The sequence below is a fragment of the Mauremys reevesii genome, linkage group 25 (genome assembly GCF_016161935.1).
Source record: "Mauremys reevesii isolate NIE-2019 linkage group 25, ASM1616193v1, whole genome shotgun sequence".
NCBI lineage: Eukaryota > Metazoa > Chordata > Testudines > Geoemydidae > Mauremys > Mauremys reevesii.
The window spans coordinates 21,111,547-21,134,912 of NC_052647.1; the positions used below are offsets into that span (position 1 = coordinate 21,111,547).

The window sequence follows — 23,366 nt, forward strand, 5'->3', positions numbered from 1 at the left end:
TAGTGCCTGGACAAGCCGGGCTTTTCTTTCTGAACCCCCAAGGCAGGCTGGGGTAAGTGGGGCAGGGCCAGGCTTGGACTGAGCTGGGATCAGGGGCATCCGTCGCTCCCCAGATACCCAGAAAGCCCCCTCTCCCTTCAGGACAGGGACTCCATGTTGCCCAAGGGGGGACCCTACTGTTGGCACCCATCTGCCCCCTCCCCTTGAGCTGCACAAGGGAGCCCGGCCACCCTGGCATTTCCCCACTCACAGCCCAAGCCTGGAAAGAGACAAATCCCAGGTGGGCAGCACGGCCCAGGAACGAGGGAGCCAGAGGAGATCACCAAAGGAGGAGAGCGAGAGGCCCTGACTGGCACTTGCCACCCACCACCCTCCTCTCCCTGTTGGCTGTCACTGTGGCAAGCAACAGTGCCCCTCAATTCGGGGACGGGGGATTAGAGAGAGATTTTTGCCTCATTATTTTGAGCTGCTAAATCTGCCCAACACTTACACTGGGCGGGGGAGCGAGGGCCAAGCTGGGCATGACTCTGGGATAGATAGATAGATAGATAGATAGATAGATAGATAGATAGATAGATAGATAGATAGATAGATAGATAGGACACAGGATAGGTTTCTGGCCCAGGGCCACCCAGAGGATTCAGGGGGCCTGGGGTCTTTGGCAGTGGGGGGCCCCCGCCGTCAAATTGCCACCGAAGACCCGGAGCGGAAGACGCTCCGGGGGCCTGGGACCCATGAGAGTATTCCGGGGCCCCCAGAGCAAGTGAAGGACCCTGCTCCAGGGGCCCTGAAAAACTTTCGTGGGGGCCACAGTGGGGCCTGGGGCAAATTGCCCCACTTTGCCCCCCCTCCCGGGCCGCCCTGTTGTGGCCTATCACTGAAGATTCAACCCAACATTTTCAAGTGGTCTCTGATCTGGGAGCCCAGCCTAAGGCCCGAGTAGCCAGATTTTCATAACAAGCTCAGCTCTCATTTAGGCTCCTCCAAGAAGTGGCCAGAGGCATTCAGCAGCCCCCAGTGACCTAGGGGCTGGAGTGGTTCTCCACTGATCTCGGGGGCGGGGGGGGGAGGTGCATTCTGAGCACTTTGGACAATCTGGCCCCAGTTGTGGGTGCAGAGCAATTGAAAAACTGCAACCCCGCGTGGCATATCTAAGCAGCACATCTGGGAATCCTCCAAGGCCCTGACGCCCTATCTCACCATTGCAGCCAACAGGGCAGCTGGACCAGGACCAAGGAGCAAACAGCCCAGCCAAACCCATGGCCAAAAGTTGCCGCATCAGCCAGTAACAGACCAGGCTGAAAACTCACCCATTGAAACCAAGATTGTTACAGCTGAACACACCTTCCAAAGCTCATTTCAGCCGCTCCAACCCCAAGCGCTCAGCGCTCCTGACGCCGGCCCCCAAAATCATGAGATTGGTTAACAGTCATGAGGGGGATTTGTTTTTAAAGAAAAAAATAAAACAGGGCTTCTTGTCCAGGCCCCTCTCCCCTCTGCTCCTCCTCCATCAACCACCCTCCCCTTGTCACTTGCCTTCTGGGTTCTGAGCCATCAGGGGCTCACCTTTCCAAGTCTATAAGGACTAGAAATTTACTTTTTTTTTAAATGACAGCTGATAGTCTCCTGTGATCACTTGACTCCTGGAGCTGGAGCTTTTAGTAAATCACGAGAGTCACAATGAAAATCACAAGAGCTGACAAATGCCCATTTATTTACTCTCAGCCCAGCCCATAGAAACAGACTGGTCAGTTTCCGGGTTGTTTCTAGTCAGTTTCCTTTTGAGTTTCTCTGTCACCAGCCCAAGGTCTGAGCTGAGAATGGCCTTGGGGTAGATCTCTGCTGTTCACACAGATTTTGTCTCACTACAATTGCCAGTTAGGGCAGTGGTTTGGTTTTTTTTAACAATCTAACAGTAAAGCCCTGGGTCTGAACACAGTTACCCCACTATAAAGGTGCCTCATACCAGTGTAGATTATTCCCCTTCCAATGTGGGATGGAGGCTTGTTCTAATCTACACACTACAGTCAGACCAGGTATTTTTTGTTCGTTTCTTGGTGTTTTAAACTATTGATTTATTTCGGATGTTTTAACAGGGCTTACAAGTCTTTGCCATGTAACGATCAGAGCCAAACCACCCACCATTACAACCAGGCACTTGGGTTCAGAAACCCAGCCCACAGTCGGATCCTCAGCAGATCTCTCTGTGGTTCCCATATTACACAGGGCAGCAGCAGTTCCCCCGGCCCCAGCAGAGTGCCACATTTTTAAAAAAAACGCAGAGCACTCAGGGTTGAGATCTTCGGCCCTCTTCTAACCCAGCCACACCCCTGGGTGTCTCTACAGCCCCTGGCACCCAGGCCAGTGAAACAAACACCGGGCAGAGGTGGGGGGACCCTGGAACCTATTTGACAGATTTTAGGGTTTTTTTAAAAATCTTTCCCCCCCAAAACAAAACATGCGGCCTAGAGGGAGCTGCCTCCCTTGGGGGAGGGGGGCTGTATCGTGCCCTGGCTGGGGGACGGGCGGGGGCTCTCTGGGGGTTTGACCCATTCCCCACGTCCAGGGTTTTCATCCGCACAACTGCAGGCCCAGGTAACCCGCCGGCGCGGTGCCAAGGAGCCGCATTGCTCTTTGGTAGCACAAGGGAGACCCCTTGTGGCCGTGCTGGGAACCACAAGCGGCACCCTTGCGATAAAGACAAGGGGAGAGGAGACTGGCGCTTTGTGAATGAAAGAGGGTCGGTCGCTGCTGCGGGCGGGGGGAGGCGATGGGATGGGGGCTGAGATGGGGAAGGGGATGGAATTGGAGAATGGGGAGGGGTGATGGGTGGGTGTGATGAATTGGGAAGGGCTGATGGGATGGGGGCTGAGTTGGGAGAGGGGTGATGGTGTTTTGGGAGGGGTGATGGGATGAGGGGCTGGAATGGGGAGGGTGATGGAATTGGAGAAGGGGTGGGGAGGATGGTGTGATGAATTGGGGAGGGCTGATGGGATGGGGGCTGAGTTGGGGGAGGGGTGATGGGATGAGGGGCTGGGATGGGGGGAGCTGGTGGGGCAAAATGACAGGAGAGATGCAGGACACTCGACCCCTGGCTCCTGTCACCAGCACTGTCCCCAGCCAGCCGGGGTCCAGCTCAGCATAGGGGGCCCATCAGGGAGCGGGTGGCTCTGATGCACCCTCAAAGGAGGAGAGCACCAGGGCAGGGCCCTGATACAAGCCAGTAAAGCAGCAGGGCCCAGCGCCTAACCCATCAGCGAGGGATGGCTCAGCTTGGCCTGGGTGCTGGCTGGGAACTGGGCCCTCTCAGGGAGGGAGCAGAGCTGAGGGGTTTTGCCTGCTCCGGGGCTCTAAGCAGAGATTGTTTCCGTATCTATAGGGAGGTCTTGGAGGACCTGGCATCATGGAGGTTTAGAGAGAGGTTAGGGGTGGCAGCGGGATCTACTGGTTAGAGCAGGGGTTGGGGCGGGAACTTGGGGTCAGGACACCCAAGTTCTGCTCTCAGGTCTGGGATGGGAATGGGGTCTAGGCTGTAGAGCAGTGGCGCTTCGTGGCACGACTGCTGGGTTCTAGTCTGAGCTTCCCCCCTTGCTGTGTGACTTTGGGCGGGTCACTAGGGGCCAGGTCACTGCTCCTCTCCTTGTATTCAGGTGGGTGGGAGCAGGGGACTCCCCTTGATTCTGAAGGGAGGGGAATTCTCAGTGGCTCCTGCTGATTTCTTGTGCCAATCCCACCCACTTCCTTTTTCTGCCTCATAATCCTCCACACACACCCTAAAATGGGGGCTGATCCTCAGCCGACCTGGTCCAGGAAGCACCCCCTGGAAGAGGCTAGACAAGAGTCAGGTGCCAGGCTCTGACCCTCCCACCCACCTGGGGAAGGGGACAGGACCTTCCGCCCCTCCCTAGCTGTCCCAAGGCCCCACTCTGCCTGGGGGATCTCCCTGGGGCAGCGGCCAGGGGCTGAGGTTATCTGCAGGCCCATGGCAGGGGGTTACACCTTAGGGTGGCAGAGACACCTACATGTTCCACATGGAGGTAACACCCATCAGTTCTCAGCATCCCCCCCCCCCATCACCATGGTAACAGACATGAGTGGTCCCTGCTGTCCCAGCAGGTAGGTCTCCATGGCAATCCCAGGCCCCGATTCCCTGTTGCCTGGCAACACGTGTCAATTGACACCCACTTTGCACTGGGGTAGATCATGGTGTGAGCCCCCAATCGCCCTTCCCAGATCTCGTCTGTCTGGCCACATCCTCCCCCTGCTGCTCCCTACCTTGGGGGCACAAAAGCCTCCTCCCTCATAGCCTCTGCCACCTGCAGCAGCCCCCTCCCCACCTCGCTGGGCTCTTGGAATCAGCTGAGAGAGACAGCGTGGCCCTACTCCCATCCCCCTGCACCATGGCTAATGTGCCTTCGCACCACAGCGCCCCCTGCCTGAGGATCCCAAAGCACTTTACAAATATTAAGGGATTAAAGCACTCAGCCAGGATAGGGGAAACTGAGGCACAGAGGGGGCAGGAGACTCACCCAAGGTCACAGCCAAGGGAGACTGTGGAAGAGCCAGGCACAGACTCTCTCTTGCCCGGCACCCAGCTCCCCTGCTCTAACCACTAGACCCCATTCCCCAGGCTGGGAGCTGCAACTGCTGTAACCCAGCACCGTGTGAATGCCCGGCCAGGGGGCTGGAGCAGCAGGACATTCCTGTCCCAGCCGGGCAGAGGGATTTGGGACTCAAGGGGGGGTCCCACTGAGCTAGCGACAGGTGCCAGCCCCATGCCCTTCCCAGCAGACCACCCCCCAGGCCTATTTCCCCCCCCCCCCATAGGGCAGGTGAGCTGTGGCTTTACAAAGAGCTGCCCCAGCTGTGGCCCAGGAGTAACGTGACCCCCCCCCAGCTCAGGTTACCTGCTGGGGTAGGGGGTCTGCAGGGAGCAGCCCAGCGCCCCCAGCTGGGTGGGATTAAGAGCTGCAGCAGCTGCTGGAGGGATTGCCCCTTCCTGGTGGTCTGATGCTGGGTGTCTGTGTAAGGGGTGGGGGAAGGGGGCATGACGGAGGCAGTGGACTGTGGGGTTGGATACAGGGGGCTGTGTATGTGTGTGTGCATGAGGAGCTGTGTGTATGGAGGGGTCCTCAGGTGTGTTGGGGGGAGGGGCTGCTTTTGTGCAGGGGGCTCCATGTATCAGAAGAGCAGGGGGGAGCCCAAGGGAAATTGAAGCCCCCCCTTCCCCAGGGGCTGTGGATCATAGAATCATAGAATCTCAGGGTTGGAAGGGACCTCAGGAGGTATCTAGTCCAACCCCCTGCTCAAAGCAGGACCAACCTCCAACTAGATCATCCCAGCCAGGGCTTTGTCAAGCTGGGCCTTAAAAACCTCTAAGGAAGGAGATTCCACCACCTCCCTAGGTAACCCATTCCAGTGCTTCACCACCCTACTAGTGAAAAAGTTTTTCCTAATATCCAACCTAAACCTCCCCCACTGCAACTTGAGATCATTACTCCTTGTTCTGTCATCTGGTACCACTGAGCACAGTCTAGAGCCATCCTCTTTGGAACCCCCTTTCAGGTAGTTGAAAGCAGCTATCAAATCCCCCCTCACTCTTCTCTTCTGCAGACTGAACAATCCCAAGATCCTCTCTCTGCCCGCTCCTGGCCATTCCCACGGGACACAACTCATTGTGGGTTCATCCCCCCAGCTGCACCCTGAGGGGATTGGGCCCTGCAATGTGGGTGGGGGGGGCTACCTTGGAGGTACAAAATCCCGGGACTCCGGGATGGGCATGAGCCCATAGCACTGTGTACTGAGCCCCCGACACCCCCCAAGGAGAGCTTCCACAGAGCAACCCTGCAACACCTGCCAGAGCTGTGCCCAGGCTTTCTGTGGCTCTGGAATGGAGAGCATCCCCAATGAGACCCCCACCCTGCTTCCTGCAGCACAGCGCCCCCTGCTGACCTCCCGCCCTGCTCCCTGCAGCACAGCACCCCCTGCTGACCCCCCGCCCTGCTCCCTGCAGCACAGCGCCCCCTGCTGACCCCGCCCTGCTCCCTGCAGCACAGCGCCCCCTGCTGACCCCCCGCCCTGCTCCCTGCAGCACAGCGCCCCCTGCTGACCCCGCCCTGCTCCCTGCAGCACAGCGCCCCCTGCTGACCTCCCGCCCTGCTCCCCGCAGCACAGCGCCCCCTGCTGACCCCACCCTGCTGCCTGCAGCACAGCGCCCCCTGCTGAGCCTCCTCCCTCCTCCCCGCAGCACAGCGCCCTCTGCTGACCCCCCGCCCTGCTCCCTGCAGCACAGCACCCCCTGCTGACCCCCCGCCCTGCTCCTTGCAGCACAGCGCCCTCTGCTGAGGCCCCACCCTGCTCCCTGCAGCACAGCGCCCCCTGCTGACCCCGCCCTGCTCCTTGCAGCACAGCGCCCTCTGCTGAGGCCCCACCCTGCTCCCTGCAGCACAGCGCCCCCTGCTGAACCCCCTCCCTGCTCCCTGCAGCACAGCGCCCCCTGCTGAGCGCCCATCCCTGCTCCCCTCAGCACAGCGCCCCCTGCTGAGCCCCTGCCCCACTCCCAGAGCACGTGGCTTTTGCTCTCTCCCATCCAAGCAGTGACTCGCACAGATCCGGCGTAGCCCCTGGGACGCCCTTAGAGGTGCCTGGGCGGCCAGTTGAAGGCAGGCCCAGGCCCAAGCCCACACTTGCACACACACGCACAGAGGAAGTTGCTGGCATCTTGAAAGTGGCTTTAATTGCTTCCCTTAACGAGGTTCTTCTCTTGGCAGCATGTGCGGGGGGGAACCTCTGACAGTCATAAATCCAGAGCCTCCCCCCCCACCCCAAACCCAGATCACTGCACCTGCTTCATATTAATTAGCAAGATTAGTGCTGCTCTTAATTACAAGACCAGCTTGTACATCGTTAATTGGGGGCAGGGGGAGGGGAGCCTCTTCCCTGCCTTGGGAGAATGGTTTTTTTTGGGGGGGTGCCCCTCCCCCCGTTGGGTTCCCTGCCCCCCTTCTGATGCCTGGGCAGGTGGGAATGCTGCATCCTTGTCCCTGTGCCGTGGGTCTGTGCTTCCCCAGATTCCCGCCAGGGGGCGCTGCCAGCAGGTTGAATATTAGTATGTCGGTGGGGGAGGCAGGGGGCGGAGCAAAATGCAGCAGGGAATGAATGATCTGCACCAGGCAGAGAATAAAAGGGGGTTATGGATTATTCTGGACTAGCTGGGGGCTGTGGGTCGGGATTGAGGGGCACTGTCAGAGCTGGGGGGAGACCAGGGCTGGGCTAGCAGGAGCTGTGGGTCAGGATTGAGGGGCACTGGCAGAGCTGTGGGAGACCAGGGCTGGGCTAGCAGGAGCTGTGGGTCAGGATTGAGGGGCACTGGTAGAGCTGGGGGGAGCCCAGGGCCTTGGGTCAGGATTGAAGGGCAGTGGCAGAGCTTAGGGGAGCCCAGGGCTGGGCTAGCAGGGGCTGTGGGTCAGGATTGTGGGGCACCATCAGAGCTGGGGGGATCCCATGGCTGGGCTAGCAGGGGATCAGGTTTAAGGGTCTCCCACTTGCCAGGTGCAGCTCCAAGGCCCAGGGCTCTGCTGAGTAGCAACGCAGCCCCCCACCCTCCCCTCCCCTCCCCTACAAGAGGCTGGGACTGAATTCCATGGGAGCAGTGGGGGCTGGGATCCACAAGGGAATCTATGTAGCAGTTACTATTCATGAGTGTGGCTCAATGGGGAGGGTGCTGGGCTAGGACACCTGGGTTCAATTCCTGGCTCTGCTGCTGCCCTTGTCCATGTCTTGCTCCGTGCCTCAGTTTCTTCGTCCCACTCTGTGTTGTCTGTTCACGCTGTAGCTCTCAGGGGTAGGAACTGTCTCTCACTGTCTGCAGATTCCAGCACAGCGGTGCCACAGTCTGGGTTTTGGTTCTTCTCCACGCTGCTGGGATAATAATGCCACATCGCCTGAGAAATTAACGTCAGTCCCCTGTATGGTTGCCAGCCCTCCAGGATTGTCCTGGAGTCACCAGGAATTAAAGATTAATCGTTAATTAAAGATTATCTCATGCGATGAAACCTCCAGGAATACGTCCAATCAAATTTGACAACCCTAGTCCCTGGGTTGTTCTGACTCAGCATAGCCCAGTCCTCTAACCCCCTCCAAAGCAGGTCAACCTGTGGAACTCCTTGCCAGAGGATGTTGTGAAGTCCAAGATTACAACAGGGTTAAAAAAGAACTAGATACGTTCATGGAGGATAGGTCCATCAATGGCTATTAACCAGGATGGGCAGGAACAGTGTCCCTAGCCTCTGTCTGCCAGAAGCTGGGGATGGATGATTCCCTGTTCTGTTCATTCCCTCTGGGGCACTGTCCGAAGACGGGATACTGGACTAGATGGACCTATGGTCTGACCCAGTCTGGCCGTTCTTATGACCCTCTGGGTCCAGGAAGAGCTGGAAATCCCATCTCCCACAACCTCAAGGCCTGTGACCGTCCCTGTCCCCGCTGCATGCAGCAGCCGTTTCTACGGGGAGGGTGTAGGGAATGGCCAGGGTTAGCTGGGGCACTTTGGACATTCGCAGAACTCTGTGGAGGGGGAGGCAGGGATGGGCCAGCGGGGGGATTGAGGAGCAGTGGCAGAGCAGGGAGCTCACGCCATCCTTTCGCTCTCTTGCCAGTGCCATTGATGGCTCCCTCCCTGTCAGGAGCAATAAATCCAGCCCCTCCCCTCTGCCATCGTTCACCGCTCCTGCCCAGCCCCCCCCCCCCTTCCCCCTGCTCAGGGAGCCAGGGAGCCCAAAGCCCAGCTGGAAAGACTTGAGGGGAGAGGAGTCCCTGCAGTGATCCTATTCTGCCACCAGGGGGCACTGTGACGACCCCATCTCCCCTCCGCCCACTGTGCTGGCAGGTGCTATGGCACCACACGACTGTGGGGGGGACAGGATGGGGGCAAAGGGGACGGGCAGGGGCCATGGGGGATCCAGCCAGCTCCCCAGCTCCAGGATACGCCCCCACCCATGACACCTAGCTTGGAAGCCTAATACCTCCTGCCAGCCCTGGACCCCACCGCCCTGTCCCCTCCCTTTCCCTGCACTCGTCCCACCCCCCACCCCGGGGCCTGCAAGCTCCGTCCTGCACTGGTAGCAAAGAGTGAGACTGGCGTCAGCACCGGGTAACAGCCAGCCTGGCAGGGGGCAGAGCTGGGGAGAGAAGCCAGGAGTCCTGGATCGCCAACTTCCCCCAACCCCACTCTAACCACTAGACGATCCTGCCCCCCACCAGTTTTTGTGCAGGCGACTCAGCCCTGCCTTTGTGCTGCTTCCAGGAGGCAGCAATTTGGAATTCACCCTCAGCAATGGGGATAAGAACGGCCCTACTGGGTCAGCCCAAAGGTCCATCTAGCCCAGGATCCCGTCTTTCGACAGTGGCCAGTGCCAGGTGCCCCAGAGGGAATGAACAGAACAGGTAACCATCAGGTGATCCATCCCCTGTCACCCATTCCCAGCTTCTGGCAAACAGAGGCTAGGGACACCATTCCTGCCCATCTTGGCTAATACCCATTGATGGACCTGTCCTCCATGAATTTATCTAGTTCTTTTTTGAACCCTGTTATAGTCTTGGCCTTCACAACATCCTCTGGTGAGGAGTTCCACAGGTTGACTGTGCATTGTGTGAAGAACACAAATCCCACCTGCTCTGGGGAGGAGGCAGAAGGACCCTGGAGGGAAGAAGTAGGGGACGGGGTACCCCGGGGAGCAGCAAGACACAGCTGGATGGGTCCTGCCCTGCCTGCCCTGTGCTGCAGCCACCCACTTGCTAGGTGTGATCTCGTGGCAGCAGGAGCAGCCCTTAGAGGCTCACCTGTGGAACTCCCTGCTGCAGGATGTTATTCAGGGGAACAATTTTGTTCCTTTGCTGATTCAACCAGCAAATTGTGGCCTGGTCTCCCCACTCCATAAACCAACTTCACTCTTGTAGCCCCCACCTGAGATCAGGGCCCCATGGCTGCACAACCCCACAGTTCATGCCCCAAAGACCTCTCAGTCTGAATAGACAGAGAGGAGAGGGCAGGAGAGGAAACTGAGGCACAGAGGGGTGAAAGGACTTGCCCAAGGTTACCCAGCAGGTCAGTAGCAGAGTTCCAGCTCACTGCTCCTACCTACTAGGCAAGGCTGTCTTTTGCTTCTGATTCTTACACAGCACCCATCACCTTGGTATCAGACCGGCTGTGACCCACACGGTGCCCGTCTCTGCCCTCACAGAGCACACTGAGGATTTGACTTCATCTGGGGAGGGGATCACAGGTAAGGCTCAGTGTGGGGGAGGCATTGCTCCAGGCCGGAGGGTGGATTATTAAAGGAGGGGGCCAGAATCCCAAATTGAATTAGCAGCTAGTGCCCCCTCCAGGCCCAGATGGCACAGCAAGACACGGCCCCCCCAGCGCTTAGCCGCAGAGCACCCCAGACTCCTACCGTGAGGAGCTGGAGCCGGACACCGCATCTGTATGCAAGCCCCGCTCTGCGGCCCAGCGAGTCGGGGGGTGGGGGGCTTTGCCCTTGATGAAACATTAATCTCCCTCCCCCGGCTGCCCCCCCCATCCCTTCCATAGGTCACCGGGAGCCTGGCTGAGCTGGCGGCGCCGCGAGGGAGGCAGCTTAATCACAGCACAAATCATTCAGCGCAGGGGCTGGTAATTTACACTCGGCCTCTCGGCTCAGGGACCAGGCTCCTCGGCTCAGCCGCCAGCCCCGGCTGCTGCCTCCAGCCCGAGCCTGGGCGAGGGGCCACTGGTGCCAAGCTGCCCTTGCAGCAGGAGGAGCTGGCGCCCTGATCCCCAGGCCTCCGCCTTGGGCAATGGCCCCAGCTCCCGGCCCGGGTCAGAGCAGGTGGCCCAGGGAGCATTGTGAGATGAAATCCCATCCCGTGCCCTGCCATCCCCACCCCTGCACGGCCGGTGAGCCGCCCTCTGGGCCAGCAGTGCAGGGCTTGTGACACATGGGGAGCGGCTCTGATTCCATCCAGCAGAGGGCGGTGGTGCTTGCATGCGCCTGCGCACCCCACATCTCCAAACAGCACATCACACCCGCAGTGTGTCACACCCACACACAGTGTCACACCCATTCCGCACAGTGTGTCAAACCCCCACAGTGTGTGACACTCACACCCTACAGCTCTCACCTCCCCACAACCCCTCCACACTGTGTCACACCCATGCCCCACAGCCCTCACCACACCACACACCTCTCCACACAGTGTCACACCCACGCCCCATAGTGTGTCACACCCGCATACCCCCACAGTGTGTCATACCCATGCCCCACAACTCTCACCCCCCACAGTTTCCCACCCACACCCCACAGTTGTGTCAGACCCACACCCCAAAGCCCTCACCATGCCACACCTACCCCCTGTAATATGTCACACCCGCATACCACCACAGTGTCACACCCACACCCCACAGCTCTCACCACCCCACAATGTTACACCCACCCCCCACAGCTCTCACCCCCCACAATGTCACACCCCCAGCTCTCACATACACACACCTCGATCTCTCTCCCACACACACAGCTCCACAGGGATGATTTGTGGTTTCGTTTCACTCTGCTCCCGGGCAGTGTGTGTGTGGGGGGTCACATCGACTATCCCTTGCATGTGGGATGGGGGGTCTCCTGTAACAGGGCTGAAGCCTTAACGAACACAGCACTAATGAGCAAAGTGATCCCCAGCTGCTCCTCTGCTGTGGGGGACGACTCCTTGGCACAGAGGCAGCCGGCCCAGCTGGGAGCAGATACTCCCAGGGAACCAAACCCCAGAAGCGCATCCATCCGCCCCAGGGATCGAACCAGCGACGCTACAGGTTGGGTGAGGAGCAGGCTGATGTAGTAGCTGGGCTTGGCCACAAGAGGGTGACATGCGCCCAGGCATTCAGCTGGTCTATTACAAGCAGAGGGAGAAGGGAGAACAGAGCCACCCCCCACCCCTAACACCATCCTCCCCAGACACCCCATAGAGGTGGGTGAAGGTGCCAGCCCCCCGCTCCTGCCAGCACCCGCCCGACTGGGAGCCAAGCTGCAGAATCCGCAGCTCCAAACAGATGAGGGGTGAATTTGAATTCAGGAGGAGGCTGGATGGACCCTTGGTCTCCTCTGACACTGCAATAAATGGCCTCTCCTATGGAGATCAGAGCACCTCCCCACAGTACCATGGCAACAGCAGGAGGCCAGACGCCAGGCCAGATGGGCCCATTGACATGGTGGAACCCCTGGTTTCCCTAGGAACAGGCAGCACAAGGGCCCCATTGTGACATCCCCTGGGTGTGAGCAGTGGGGGAGAATGGCCTGGGGGAAGACTGTGACTGCCTCCCTGCCACCCATGGCCCCCGCTGCTCCAGGGTCCTCCACACCTATGGCCCCAAGCGGGGTGTAGGGCTCCCGGAAATGAAGGGCGGGGTGGTGCTCCGGCTCCTGCTGTACTGGCTCAGGGCTCTGAGGTGAGCGACGGGTTCCTGGGAAACAGAAACCCTGAGCCGGCCCCGGGCCCTGACCCCAGTTTGTATGTGACCCCCTCCCCAGGGCTTCCATCGGTGTCCTGCTGCGTCTGGCGGAGCGCGCCCTCCACAGAGTACCCGGCTGCCGGCTCCTGCGGGCCCTCCACCCATGGCCCAGAGACCGTGACGGTGCCCCCACCAGGTCAGGGGACTCCACAGAGAAAAGCACCTGGCCTGGGGCTAGAGCCAGGGTGTGGGGGGAGAGAGGTGTGTTAGGTGGAGAGAGACGTTCCTTCTTAAACACAAAGGCAACCTGTGTTGATCCCAATGCCCCAGTGCAGCACTAGGGGGCGCCGTGCTGCACAGAGTGGGGTGAGGGCTCAGTAGGGGGCGCTCTCCCTTCAGTCAGTGCTGAGCCCATGCAGTACTAGGGGGCGCTGTGCTGGAGGGAGTAGGGTAGGGGCTCAGTAGGGGGCGCTCTCCCATCAGTCAGTGCTGAGCCCATGCAGTACTAGGGGCCCTTCAGTCAGTGCTGAGCCCATGCAGTACTAGGGGGCTCTGTGCTGCAGGGAGTAGGGTGAGGGCTCAGTAGGGGGCGCTCTCCCTTCAGTCAGTGCTGAGCCCATGCAGTACTAGGGGGCGCTGTGCTGCACAGAGTGGGGTGAGGGCTCAGTAGGGGGCGCTCTCCCTTCAGTCAGTGCTGAGCCCATGCAGTACTAGGGGGCTCTGTGCTGCAGGGAGTAGGGTGGGGGATCACTAGGGGGCACTCTCCCCTCAGTCAGTGCTGAGCCCATGCAGCACTAGGGGGCGCTGTGCTGGAGGGAGTAGGGTAGGTGCTCAGTAGGGGGCGCTCTCCCCTCAGTCAGTGCTGACCTCCGGGTGGCACTAGGGGGCGCTGTGCTGCACAGAGTGGGGTGGGGGCTCAGTAGGGGGCGCGCTCTCCTCCCACTCAGTGCTGACACCATGCAGCTGTAGGGGCCACTGGGGCAGAGGGGATTCCTGACTAGGAAGCACTAATGGTCCTTGGCCCCCTCACAGCAGGCGCATCGTGGCCACGTGGCAGAGGGGTGAAGCAGGAATAGGGGACTGGAGCAAGATCCAGGAGCAGCCGCCCAGGAGACGCGTGGATGGGGATGGCACCTGCACCCACGGGCCAGAATCCCAGCTCCCAGCAACCAGCTCCCTCCAGAGCCTCTTCGATGGGGCAGGCAGGCTGGACCTGGCTGGGCTGCGCAAGGCGGTCTATGAGACAGGTGCGTGCGGGGCTGGGGTGGTGGGAGGAGCCCTTGGATTTGACACCTCTCGCCCCAGCCCCTGGCGCTGATGCCGAGAGTCCTGAGTCCCACTGCAGGGCGGGGCCAGGAGCTGGCGCCGTTGGCAGGGAAGCGATCCACACTTGGCGGAAGCTGCTCCCTAGAGACAAGCTTTGGCCATCAGATCCGGCAGAGGACGCCTGGGTTCTGTGCCCAGCTCTGCCACTAGCTTGCTGGGTGACCTTGGGCAAGTCACTGCGCCTCTCTGTGCCTCGGTTTCCCCAACTGTACAGTGGCAATAGTGAAACTGACTTCCTTGGTCAAACGCTTTAGGGTCTGCTGCTGTGAAGAGAGGGCAGTGCTATGCCGTAGTGGGTTCGCAGCTACATGCCAGACAGGCAGCAGAGCTGGATTAATGGACACATGTTGGTCAGAGATCTCAGGGATGAATAGAAATAAAGAAACCCAAACTGTGTGTTCCTGAGGCTCTGCTCCAGCTGCTGCACTAGGGAGGTGACTACATTTCCCATCAGACCCCAGGACAGGCTACCAACCATTCCCCCCATTCTCATCACTAGACCCAACTCCCCTCCCCGAGTTGGGGATAGAACCCAGAAGTCCAGGCTCCCCGGCTCCACTTGCTCTTTGCCCCGAGACAACACTCCTCTCCCAGAGCCAGGGAGGGAACCCAGGAGTCCTGGTTCCCTGCCCCCACAAAGTCAGTGTTCTATGAGTGTGTAGGTGGTCCAGTGCAGACCCAACTCATGCTCTGTGGGGGGCTGGGGACCCAGGCACGGATGCCAGCGAGCGGAAGGTCACCTGGAAGTTTCTCTTCGGTGTGTACCCCGCGGACTCCACCACTGAGGAGCGGCGCCGGCTGGACCAGCAGCTGGTCGCTCGCTACAGGAGCATGAAGAACGCCTGGAAGCAGCAGTTCCCCAGCGCCAGGCGCATGAAGGTCCAGTCAGACTGTAAGTGCCCCCCAAACCGACCCTCCAGCTCCCAGCACGCAGGACATCAGGGGACCGGGCCGGAGGCAGATCTGAATGGGGGGATGGGGGTACAATGGGGGGAGAGTTTGGGGGGGGGATGAGGCTCATCTGCTTCCCCCACATTTTAGAGACCAAGTTCACTCAGCAAAGTTCTCTTTCCTACAACTCGGGGCAGGGGCAGGTCACTTCTTCCTAACCACCAGCCCATCCACTGATTGACATGGCCATGCAACACATTCAATTTATAGCCCCACAGCTCCTCCCACCAAACAGCTCCTCCCAGGGGGCGGAGCAACAGAGCTCCTCCTCCTTAAAGAGCCGGAGCCTGGTCCTGGTGGCTAAAACCGACCCCATTCTCCTTCCCACAGTGGAGCTGTCCCTGGCCATCATGAAATACGAGCAGCAGGAGATGGAAGCGGCCAAGGTGCCCGCGGAGGTGAGACGTCTGTGCCAGCCGTGGCTGGACGGGGTGGCTGGCTCGCTGGGGCATGGCAGGCAGGGGCCCGGGGTGGCACAGAGCAGCCAGCAGCAATGGCCAAGGGGAAGGCAGTGTGGAAGGAGCTGGTACCAAGGTGCAGCCCCTCAGGGGCGGGCATCCGCCCCACTGGCACAGGCCGTCCACGCAGGGAATGCCAGCGCTGCATAGGCCACTGGGCTCCATGCTCAATGGGCAGGGTGGGTGCTCCTGGAGCTGGGAGTAGAACCCAGGAGTCCCGGTCCCCAGCCCCCTCCCCATGCCCTGAGCACCAGAGTACCCTGCTGGGCACCCCTGCTGGCTGAATACTAATGCAGCCTCTCCCCCGCCAGCACGGCCTGTGGCTCCAGAGCATCAACCAGCCCCAGTTCTGGGCATCTCTGAGGGACATTGATGCCGACGTGCCCCGCACCGACCGGCACCGCAGCTTCTTCCAGTGAGTGCGTCCTGCCGGGCACTGCCACCTGCTGCCATGCCAGTGCCATGCTCCCAGTGCCATGCTGTGCTGGGCACCGCTGCCCACTGCCATGTACCCCCCCACTGCCACACCCCCGCTAGGTACTGTCACCTGCTACCATGCACTCCCCCAGTGCCACTCCATGCTGGGCACTGCCACCTGCTGACACACAGCCCCCACAGTGTGACACCCCCAGTGCCACACCACACCAGGTACAGCCGCCCGCTGCCATGCAGCCCCCCCACGAGGCTCACCCCCAGTGCGATGCTTGTGCTGGGCACAGCCCACCACTGTCATGCAGGTGCCCCCCCATGAGCCCTCCCCCCCAGTCCCACACCTCTGCTGGGCACAGCCCACCAGTGCCACACACCCGCTGGGCACAGTCCCCTCAGTGCCAACCCCCCTGCAAGCACAGCCACCCTCCTCCATTCAGTAAACCTCCATGAGCCCCACCCCCACTGCCATGCACCTGCTGGGCAAAGCCCCTCAATGCCATGCAGGCTCCCCTCCAGTGCCACACACCTACCGGGCACAGCCGCCCACTGCCACGGAGCCCCCTCCATGAGCCCCCCAGTGCCACGCATTCACCTGGCAAAGCCCCCAGTGCCACTCACCCACCAAACAGTTCCCCCACAGTGCCACATAGGCCCCTCTCAACAGAGGCTACCCCAGTCCTACATGCTAACCAGCACAGCCACCCCTGCCCCGGTGCCACATGCCCCCAGGAACAGCCACCCCATGCCATGTAGGCACCCCCACGAGGACAGCCTATGCCATGTGCCCGCCGGGCTCACCCCTCAATGGTGCCATACGCCTTCTGGGATCACCCCCCTCAATGGGGCCACGCGCCCACCGGGCTCACCCCCCAATGATGCCATGCTCCCACTGGGCTCAACCCCCCCAGTGGTGCTACACACCTGTGGGAATCACACTCCCAATGGTGCCATGTGCCCGCTGGGCTCACACCTCTCCTGTGGCTCTCTGCAGGCGCCAGGGGCTGGTGAAGCTGCTGTACCTGAGGGAGATTCTGATCACATTTGCCGCCTTCCACCAGGGTGGGTACCCTGCCCCCTGGCATCCCTCCCCTGCTCCCTTCCCTCCCGGCACCCCTCCCCTGCTCCCTGCCCCCTGGCACCCCTCCCCTGCTTCCTGCCCTCCCGGCACCCCTCCCCTGCTCTCTGCCCCCCCTGGCACTTCTCCCTGCTCCCTTCCCTCCCGGCACCCCGCCCCTGCTTCCTGCCCTCCCGGCACCTCTCCACTGCTCCCTGCCCCCCAGTACCCCTTCCCTGCTCCCTGCCCTCCCGGCATCTCTCCCCTGCTCCCTACCCCCAGTACCTCTCCCTGCTCCCTGCCCTCCCGGCATCTCTCCCTGCTCCCTGTCCCCTGGCACCCCTCCACTGCTCCCTGCCCCCAGCACCCTCCATTGTCCCTTCCCCAGCACCCTCCACTGCTCCCTCCCCCCTGGCACCCCTCACTGCTTCCTGTCCGCCCGGCACCCCTCCACAGTCCCTTCCCCTGAGCTTCTCGCGGCCCCCGGCCCCGCCCACCTCCCTGCTGACCCCACTTCCACCTGCCCCCAGTGTCTTGTGACTTCCCTTTACTATCCCTTGACCCCCCCTCAGGATCCCTTTTTGCCCCCATCTGGCTCCCTGTTGCCTCCTACTCCTATTCTCCCCCTCAGTCCCCCTGACACCCCCTCCCGCTCTCCCCAGACATCGGCTACTGCCAGGGCATGACCAGCTTTGCCAGCCACTTCCTGGAGACCCTGGACTCAGAGTTTGACGCCTTCTGGTGCTTCGTAAACTGCATGCGGCACTGGGCCCCCAGCTTGACTGCCCAGGGCGTAGCCTGCAAGATCCGTGAGCAGCAGGGCCCGGTGGGAGGGGGACAGCAGCCCCAGTGCCAGGCCCCCACCAGGGCTGGGCTGAGCACAGTGGGTCAGCCCAGGGGGAGGTGCTGCTGCGAGCCAAGGTGGGTGGGGCAGGCGCTGTGTCACCCTCAGCTGGGCTCTTGCCAAGAAGGGCCCTGACAGGTCCATGGCTGGTGGGAGACCTCGAGAGCTGAGAGAAGTGCTTGTGTCAGGGCAGGTAATGGGGTCTAGTGGTTAGAGCAGGGGGGGTCTGGGAGTCGGGACTCCTGGGCTCTGTTCCTGGCTACGGGAGGGGAGTGGGGTCTAGTGGTTAGAGTGGGGGTGTTTGGGAGTCAGGCTCCTGGGTTCCATTCCTAGTTGTGGGAGGGGAGTGGGGTCTAGTGGTTAGAGTGCGGGGGGGAGGGAATCTGGGAGTCAGGTTCCATTCCCAGCTCTGCCACTGGCTTGCGGTTTGACTTTGGGGAAATAAGCTCATCCGTACAAGGAGGGAGTAATTCCCACTCCCACACCCTTGGTAAATTGGATTGAGATCCTTGGGCAGAAGGCTGGGTAAAGGCAAAGAATAATTAGGCCGTAGGGGGCGCTCTCCCCTTGCAGTCAATGCTGACCCCAGAGCCCCAGTAGGGGAGCGCTGTGCTGCAGGGAATGGGGCAGGAGCGCAACAGGGGGCCCTCGCCCCTTGCAGTCAGTGCTGACTGCAGTGTGTGGGGGCGCCCCCTTTTGGCTGGGATGTCTAAGTCCATGCCCAGTCGCTTGTGACCTTTGAAAATCTCCTGGCTCTATTTGGCCACCGGGGGGCTAATCCCAGTGCCTGGGGCAAACTCCCCTGGGAGCTGCCATGCAGTGCAACATCCTCCCCCTGCTCTAAGCTGCTGTGTGTGTTAAACAGCAGCTGCGCCCCACCCCAGAGGCAGCTGCATTGTGCCAGTGGGAAAGCCCCCCTCCCCCCAGCTCCGTGCGCAGGGGGCAGGGGCTGAGCACTGGCTGTGTGTCCAGCGCAGAAACCACCGAGGAACTGCTGCGACACGTGGACCCCGAGCTGCACCATCACATCGCCAGGACCTCCAAGGAGAGGCTGCTCTTCTGTCTCAGGTGAAAAGCCCCACAACCCGGGGCTCCCCCGGCTCCGACTGTTTCCTCCAACAGCAGCAGCTCAGGGCTTTGGGGGAGGGGAAGGGGGGGTCACCACCCCCACGGGCCGCACAAGTGGCCTCTATGGGGTTTTGACCTGCGGCGGCATGTGGCTCTCTGTCACCCCCTGGTGGCCAGATCGTGCCTTGACGCCTGTGAGTCCGCTTCCGCTAACGCAGCTGGTTGGTTCGCTCAGACTGGAGCAGCTTCAGGCCTTTAGCGCCAGGAGCTTTTCGACTCCGAGAGCAGGTGAATGGGGCGGCTTGATCCGGGCGGACTAGCCTCTCCGCGGAGAGATTTCCGAGACCGCCGGCCTGTTCAATCCACTACCCAAAGGCAGAGTCAGATCCAGCGGCTGAGAACAGACACTGGACCAACCCAGACCAGAAATAAATTACCAGAGGGGTGTCAGGGTGGAGTTAACCCAACCCAGCAGGTAGGGGTGGGACGGATTCCCCAGCACTTGGAGTCTTTATATCCAGCTCGAGTGTCTCCAAAAGCTACCCTCTCGCTCTGGAAGAAGTTCTGGGTTCAGTGCAGGAACCCCTGGGGGAAGCTCTCAGATGGTCACAACGGTCCCTCCTGGCCGTAAGATCTCGAACAGTCTGGAGCTCAGCCCCTGCCAGAGCTGCAGTTGTCACGTTTTGCAGGGAAACAAACATGGAAAATCTGCCGCTACCCCTCCCCCCACCCGGGGGGGGAGTTGCTGGGAGGGGCTGAGGAGCTGGTGATGGGAAGAGACAGTGGCTAGAGGGTGGGGGGGGCGGGGAGCCAGGGATGGTGCATTTGGGGGCTGCAGGGAGCCTGCTGCTGGGGGGGAAGGAAGGATCTAGACCTGCCCCTGGGCCCGTGCGTGGCATTGGCGCCCCTCACCCTTCCCCCGCCCTCCCCAGCTGGCTGCTGCTGCGGTTCCAGCGGGAGCTGGGGCATGAGGATGCCCTGCGGGTGATGGAGATCGGCGCCCTGGAGGGGGACCCCACCGAGCTGGCAGCCCGCCTGCTGCCGAACTGCAGGGAAGGTGAGGGGCAGTCGCCACCCCTCCCCTCCCCCCTCCACACACACACCGTGTCTCAGCCCTGGGCACCCCCCCATACCCACAGCTCTGCCCCAGTCCCGACCCGCAGCCTCCTGCTAGCCCAGCCCTGCCCCCCATACCCACAGCTCTGCCCCCGTCCCGACCCCCAGCCCCCTGCTAGCCCAGCCCTGTGCCCCCCATACCCACAGCTCTGCCCCCAGTCCCGACCCACAGCCTCCTGCTAGCCCAGCCCTGTGCCCCCCCATACCCACAGCTCTGCCCCCAGTCCCGACCCACAGCCTCCTGCTAGCCCAGCCCTGTGCCCCCCCATACCCACAGCTCTGGCCCCAGTCCCGACCCGCAGCCTCCTGCTAGCCCAGCCCTGCCCCCCATACCCACAGCTCTGCCCCCAGTCCCAACCCGCAGCCCCCTGCTAGCCCAGCCCTGTGCCTCCCCATACCCACAGCTCTGCCCCCAGTCCCGACCCACAGCCCCCTGCTAGCCCAGCCCTGGGCCACTCCATCCCCCGCGGCTCTGCCAGTGCCCGCGTGCCCATCTCCGTGCTGGCTTTAGGCTCCGCTGACCCTGCTCTCACTGCCCCATCGCTGCAGGGGAGGACAGGCCGGCCCCGCACCGGGATGGAGTCTCCTTCGAGGTGCTGCTCTGTGTCGCCCTCCTGATCCAGCACCGCCAGCAGCTGCTCCAGTACCAGCACGTCCACGACTTCTTCCTCTTTGCCCACAGGTCGGGGGCCTTTCCCGGGGGCGGGGGCAGCTGGGGCTCCTCCTCCTCCGGGGGAGCCTGACAGCGGCTTTATTACGAGGATGCGGGGGCCCATCCTCCTAGGCCCGGGGCTCCCAGCCCGGCTCTGCCCCTCCCAGGGTGCCAGGGGCTGTGAAACTCTGCACCTGCTCCAGCCAGTCTGCTCCAGCCCCACGCCAATGAGCACTTGGGGGGGCGGGGAAATCACTTGTCATTGTGAGAATTGTGGGGCAGAACCGATACCATGTGACCCCGGCCTCCATTCCCAACTACCCCAATGCGGTGGAAATGGCTCAGCCAAGGGGTTGATCCAAGGGTGGGATTCAGGACACCTGGATTCTATGCCCAGCTCTGCCCCAGGCCGCCTGGTGACATACCTCACTCTGTGCCTCAGTTTCCCTCCCACCCGGGTCTGTTCAGACTGGGAGCTCTCTGGGGCAGGGAATGCCCCTCAGGTCCTGCCTGCCTGGCAGGAGGGGGGCGTCTCAGCCCAGTTTCCCGTGAGGGAGCTTCTCCATGGTGCCATTCAGCTCCTCCGACGGGCTAGGCACTGGCCGGGGCCCCACTGAGTCCCCAAGGGTTTGCAGCTGTGCCTCAGCACCCAGGGCAGGGTGGGGCTGTGTGAGAGGGACCCAGCAGGGGGCGCTGTCTGAGCACGTGTCTCCCCCACAGGCTGCAGGGGAAGCTGGCTCTGGACGCGCTGCGCAGGGTTGACAGGCCCCTCTAGGGCCAGGTGGCAGCAGGACATCGGCCAAGGGAGAGGCTGCAATGAAGCTGGGTGTGTCAAGCTGACGGTCTCTGGCCACGTCTCTCTGTGGGCGAACGTGGCCCCCACGCCAGGCCCCAAAGTGCCCCCACGGCTCTGGGGAGGGGGAGGGAGCGAGGGTCTGTGCCTGCATTCAGCCAGCTGGACGGCCCCTTGGAATCAGCCACCGCGGGGGGCTGGGTAGGGAGGCCGGGGGCTCAGCTGGGGCTGGGGAAAGGGGGCTGGAGTGGGGGAGCAGAGAGGGGAGCCTGTCCCAGCCATGCATCGAGAGCCGCACACACACACACACACACACACACACACACACACACAGAGTCTGGAGACACACATGCACATACACCCAGAGACACAGGCACCCTGAGACACACCCAGAGCCGCACCCCATCTCTCTCCAGCACACATCTCCAAACACCCCCACCCACCCACCTGGTCCCCCCAAACACTCCCCCACGGTCTCCCTCACATACACAATGCCCCACCCCCTCTCATCCCCCCAGTCTCTCCCCCTCCCCCCCGGCCTATGCCCCTCTCCCCCAGGCCTGCCCCCGGAGGGCCCTGAGCTCGGTGCACTGTCTCTTTAACGGGAGAGGCGCCCGGGAGATGAACGGCTTCTCCAGTGGCTCCATTCATCTCATTTTAATTTTATGAGCAATATTTTGCATGGAGCGGCCTTTCCCCGCGAACAGCAGCATAATGTGAGCATCAATCACGCGCCCCGGCGGGATTGCTCTTTCAGCAAGGATGAGCTGCCCGGCCCTCACCCCTCCCGCCCGGATTCACCCGCAGCCCCAGGGAGCAGCTAAGCACCCCCTCTGATCCAGGGGTGTCCCCCCCCACCCAGCATCTCTGCAAAACCCCAGCAGGGCTGGGAATGGGAAGGGAGTTTGGGGGAGGGCAGCCCGGAAAATGCCCCCATGTCCTGCCGTTGGGTTGTGAGCCGAGCTAGTGCATGAACAGATGCAGGTGTGTGTGTGCGTGTGGAAGGCGTATGTGAGTCTGCCAGGCAGGGTGGTTGTGTTGCTGTGTGTGTCCCCGGGGGAGGGGGGGTGATGACAGGAGAGGCTGGGGCCATGCATAGGGGCAAGCACAAGAGATCAAGTGTGAGCAGACGGGGGTGTCGATGTGTCTGAGTGTGGCGGGGGGCACCTGGGGGTCTGTGCAAGTGAGAAGGGGGGGATGTGACTCATGAGGCTTGGCCCGTGCCAAGGGTTCAAACCACGGGGGGGCTGGCGGCAGAACGTACAGATTTCGCGCTGAGCTACCCAGACAGAGCCACCCGCCTCAGGCCGGCCCGAGGCCCGTCGCAGACTTAGGGTTGCCAACTTTCTGATAGCATAAAAATGAATGTCCTTGCCCCGCCCCCTAACCCGAGGCCCCGCCCCACTCACTCCATCCCCCCCCTCCCTCCGTCGCTCGCTCTCCCCCATCCTCCCTCCCTCCCTCATTTTCACCAGGCTGGGCCAGGGATGCAGGGGGGTGGGGGATGAGGGCTCCAGCTGAGGATGCGGGCTCTGGGGTGGGGCCAGGGATGAGGGGTGCAGGGGGTTGAGGGCTCTGGCTAGGAGTGTGGGCTCTGGGGTGGGGCTCAGGATGAGGGGTTTGGGGTGCAGGAGGGGGCTCCGGGCTGGGGGGGGAGCCAAGAGGTTTGGAATGTGGGAAGGGGCTCCAGACGGGGGCAGGGAGTTACGATGCAGGAGGGGGCTCAGAGATGGGGTTGAGGTGTGGGAGAGGGTTCGGGCTCTGGGAGGGAGTTTGGGTGTGGGAGGCGACTCAGGGCTGGGGCAGACGGTTGGGGTGTGGGAGGGGGTGCAGGCTCTGGGAGGGAGTTTGGGTGTGGGAGGGGGCTCAGAGATGGGGGTTGAGGTGTGGGAGAGGGTTCGGGCTCTGGGAGGGAGTTTGGGTGTGGGAGGGGGCTCAGGGATGGGGGTTGGGGTGTGGGAGGGGGTTCGGGCTCTGGGAGGGAGTTTGGGTGTGGGAGGCGACTCAGGGCTGGGGCAGACGGTTGGGGTGTGGGAGGGGGTGTGGGCTCTGGGAGGGAGTTTGGGTGGGGGAGGGGCTCAGAGATGGGGTTGAGGTGTGGGAGGCTCTGGGAGGAGTTTGGGTGTGGGAGGCGACTCAGGGCTCTGGGAGGCTCAGGGATGGGGGTTGAGGTGTGGGAGAGGTTCGGGCTCTGGGA

General features: G+C 61.7%; 1 protein-coding gene across 1 annotated transcript; it reads left to right on the plus strand.

Moving 5' to 3' along the window:
• Positions 1–12,281: 12,281 nt before the first annotated feature.
• Positions 12,282–17,675, plus strand: LOC120391261. The gene is made up of 8 exons (XM_039514744.1): positions 12,282–12,472; positions 12,555–12,671; positions 13,508–13,722; positions 14,514–14,693; positions 15,083–15,150; positions 15,522–15,625; positions 16,634–16,701; positions 17,359–17,675. The coding sequence occupies exons 1-8, from the start codon at positions 12,420–12,422 to the stop codon at positions 17,673–17,675; spliced, it is 1,122 nt and encodes a 373-aa protein (XP_039370678.1). The 5' UTR covers positions 12,282–12,419.
• The last annotated feature ends 5,691 nt before the right edge of the window (positions 17,676–23,366 follow it).

Excerpts from the sequence above, each read along its gene's own strand:
- LOC120391261 (XM_039514744.1), top strand. The coding sequence starts at position 12,420 with ATGAAGGGCGGGGTGGTGCTCCGGCTCCTGCTGTACTGGCTCAGGGCT. Across the intron at positions 15,151-15,521 it reads CGGCCAAGGTGCCCGCGGAG|CACGGCCTGTGGCTCCAGAG; the intron begins GTGAGACGTCTG and ends CTCCCCCGCCAG. Across the intron at positions 16,702-17,358 it reads ATTTGCCGCCTTCCACCAGG|ACATCGGCTACTGCCAGGGC; the intron begins GTGGGTACCCTG and ends CGCTCTCCCCAG.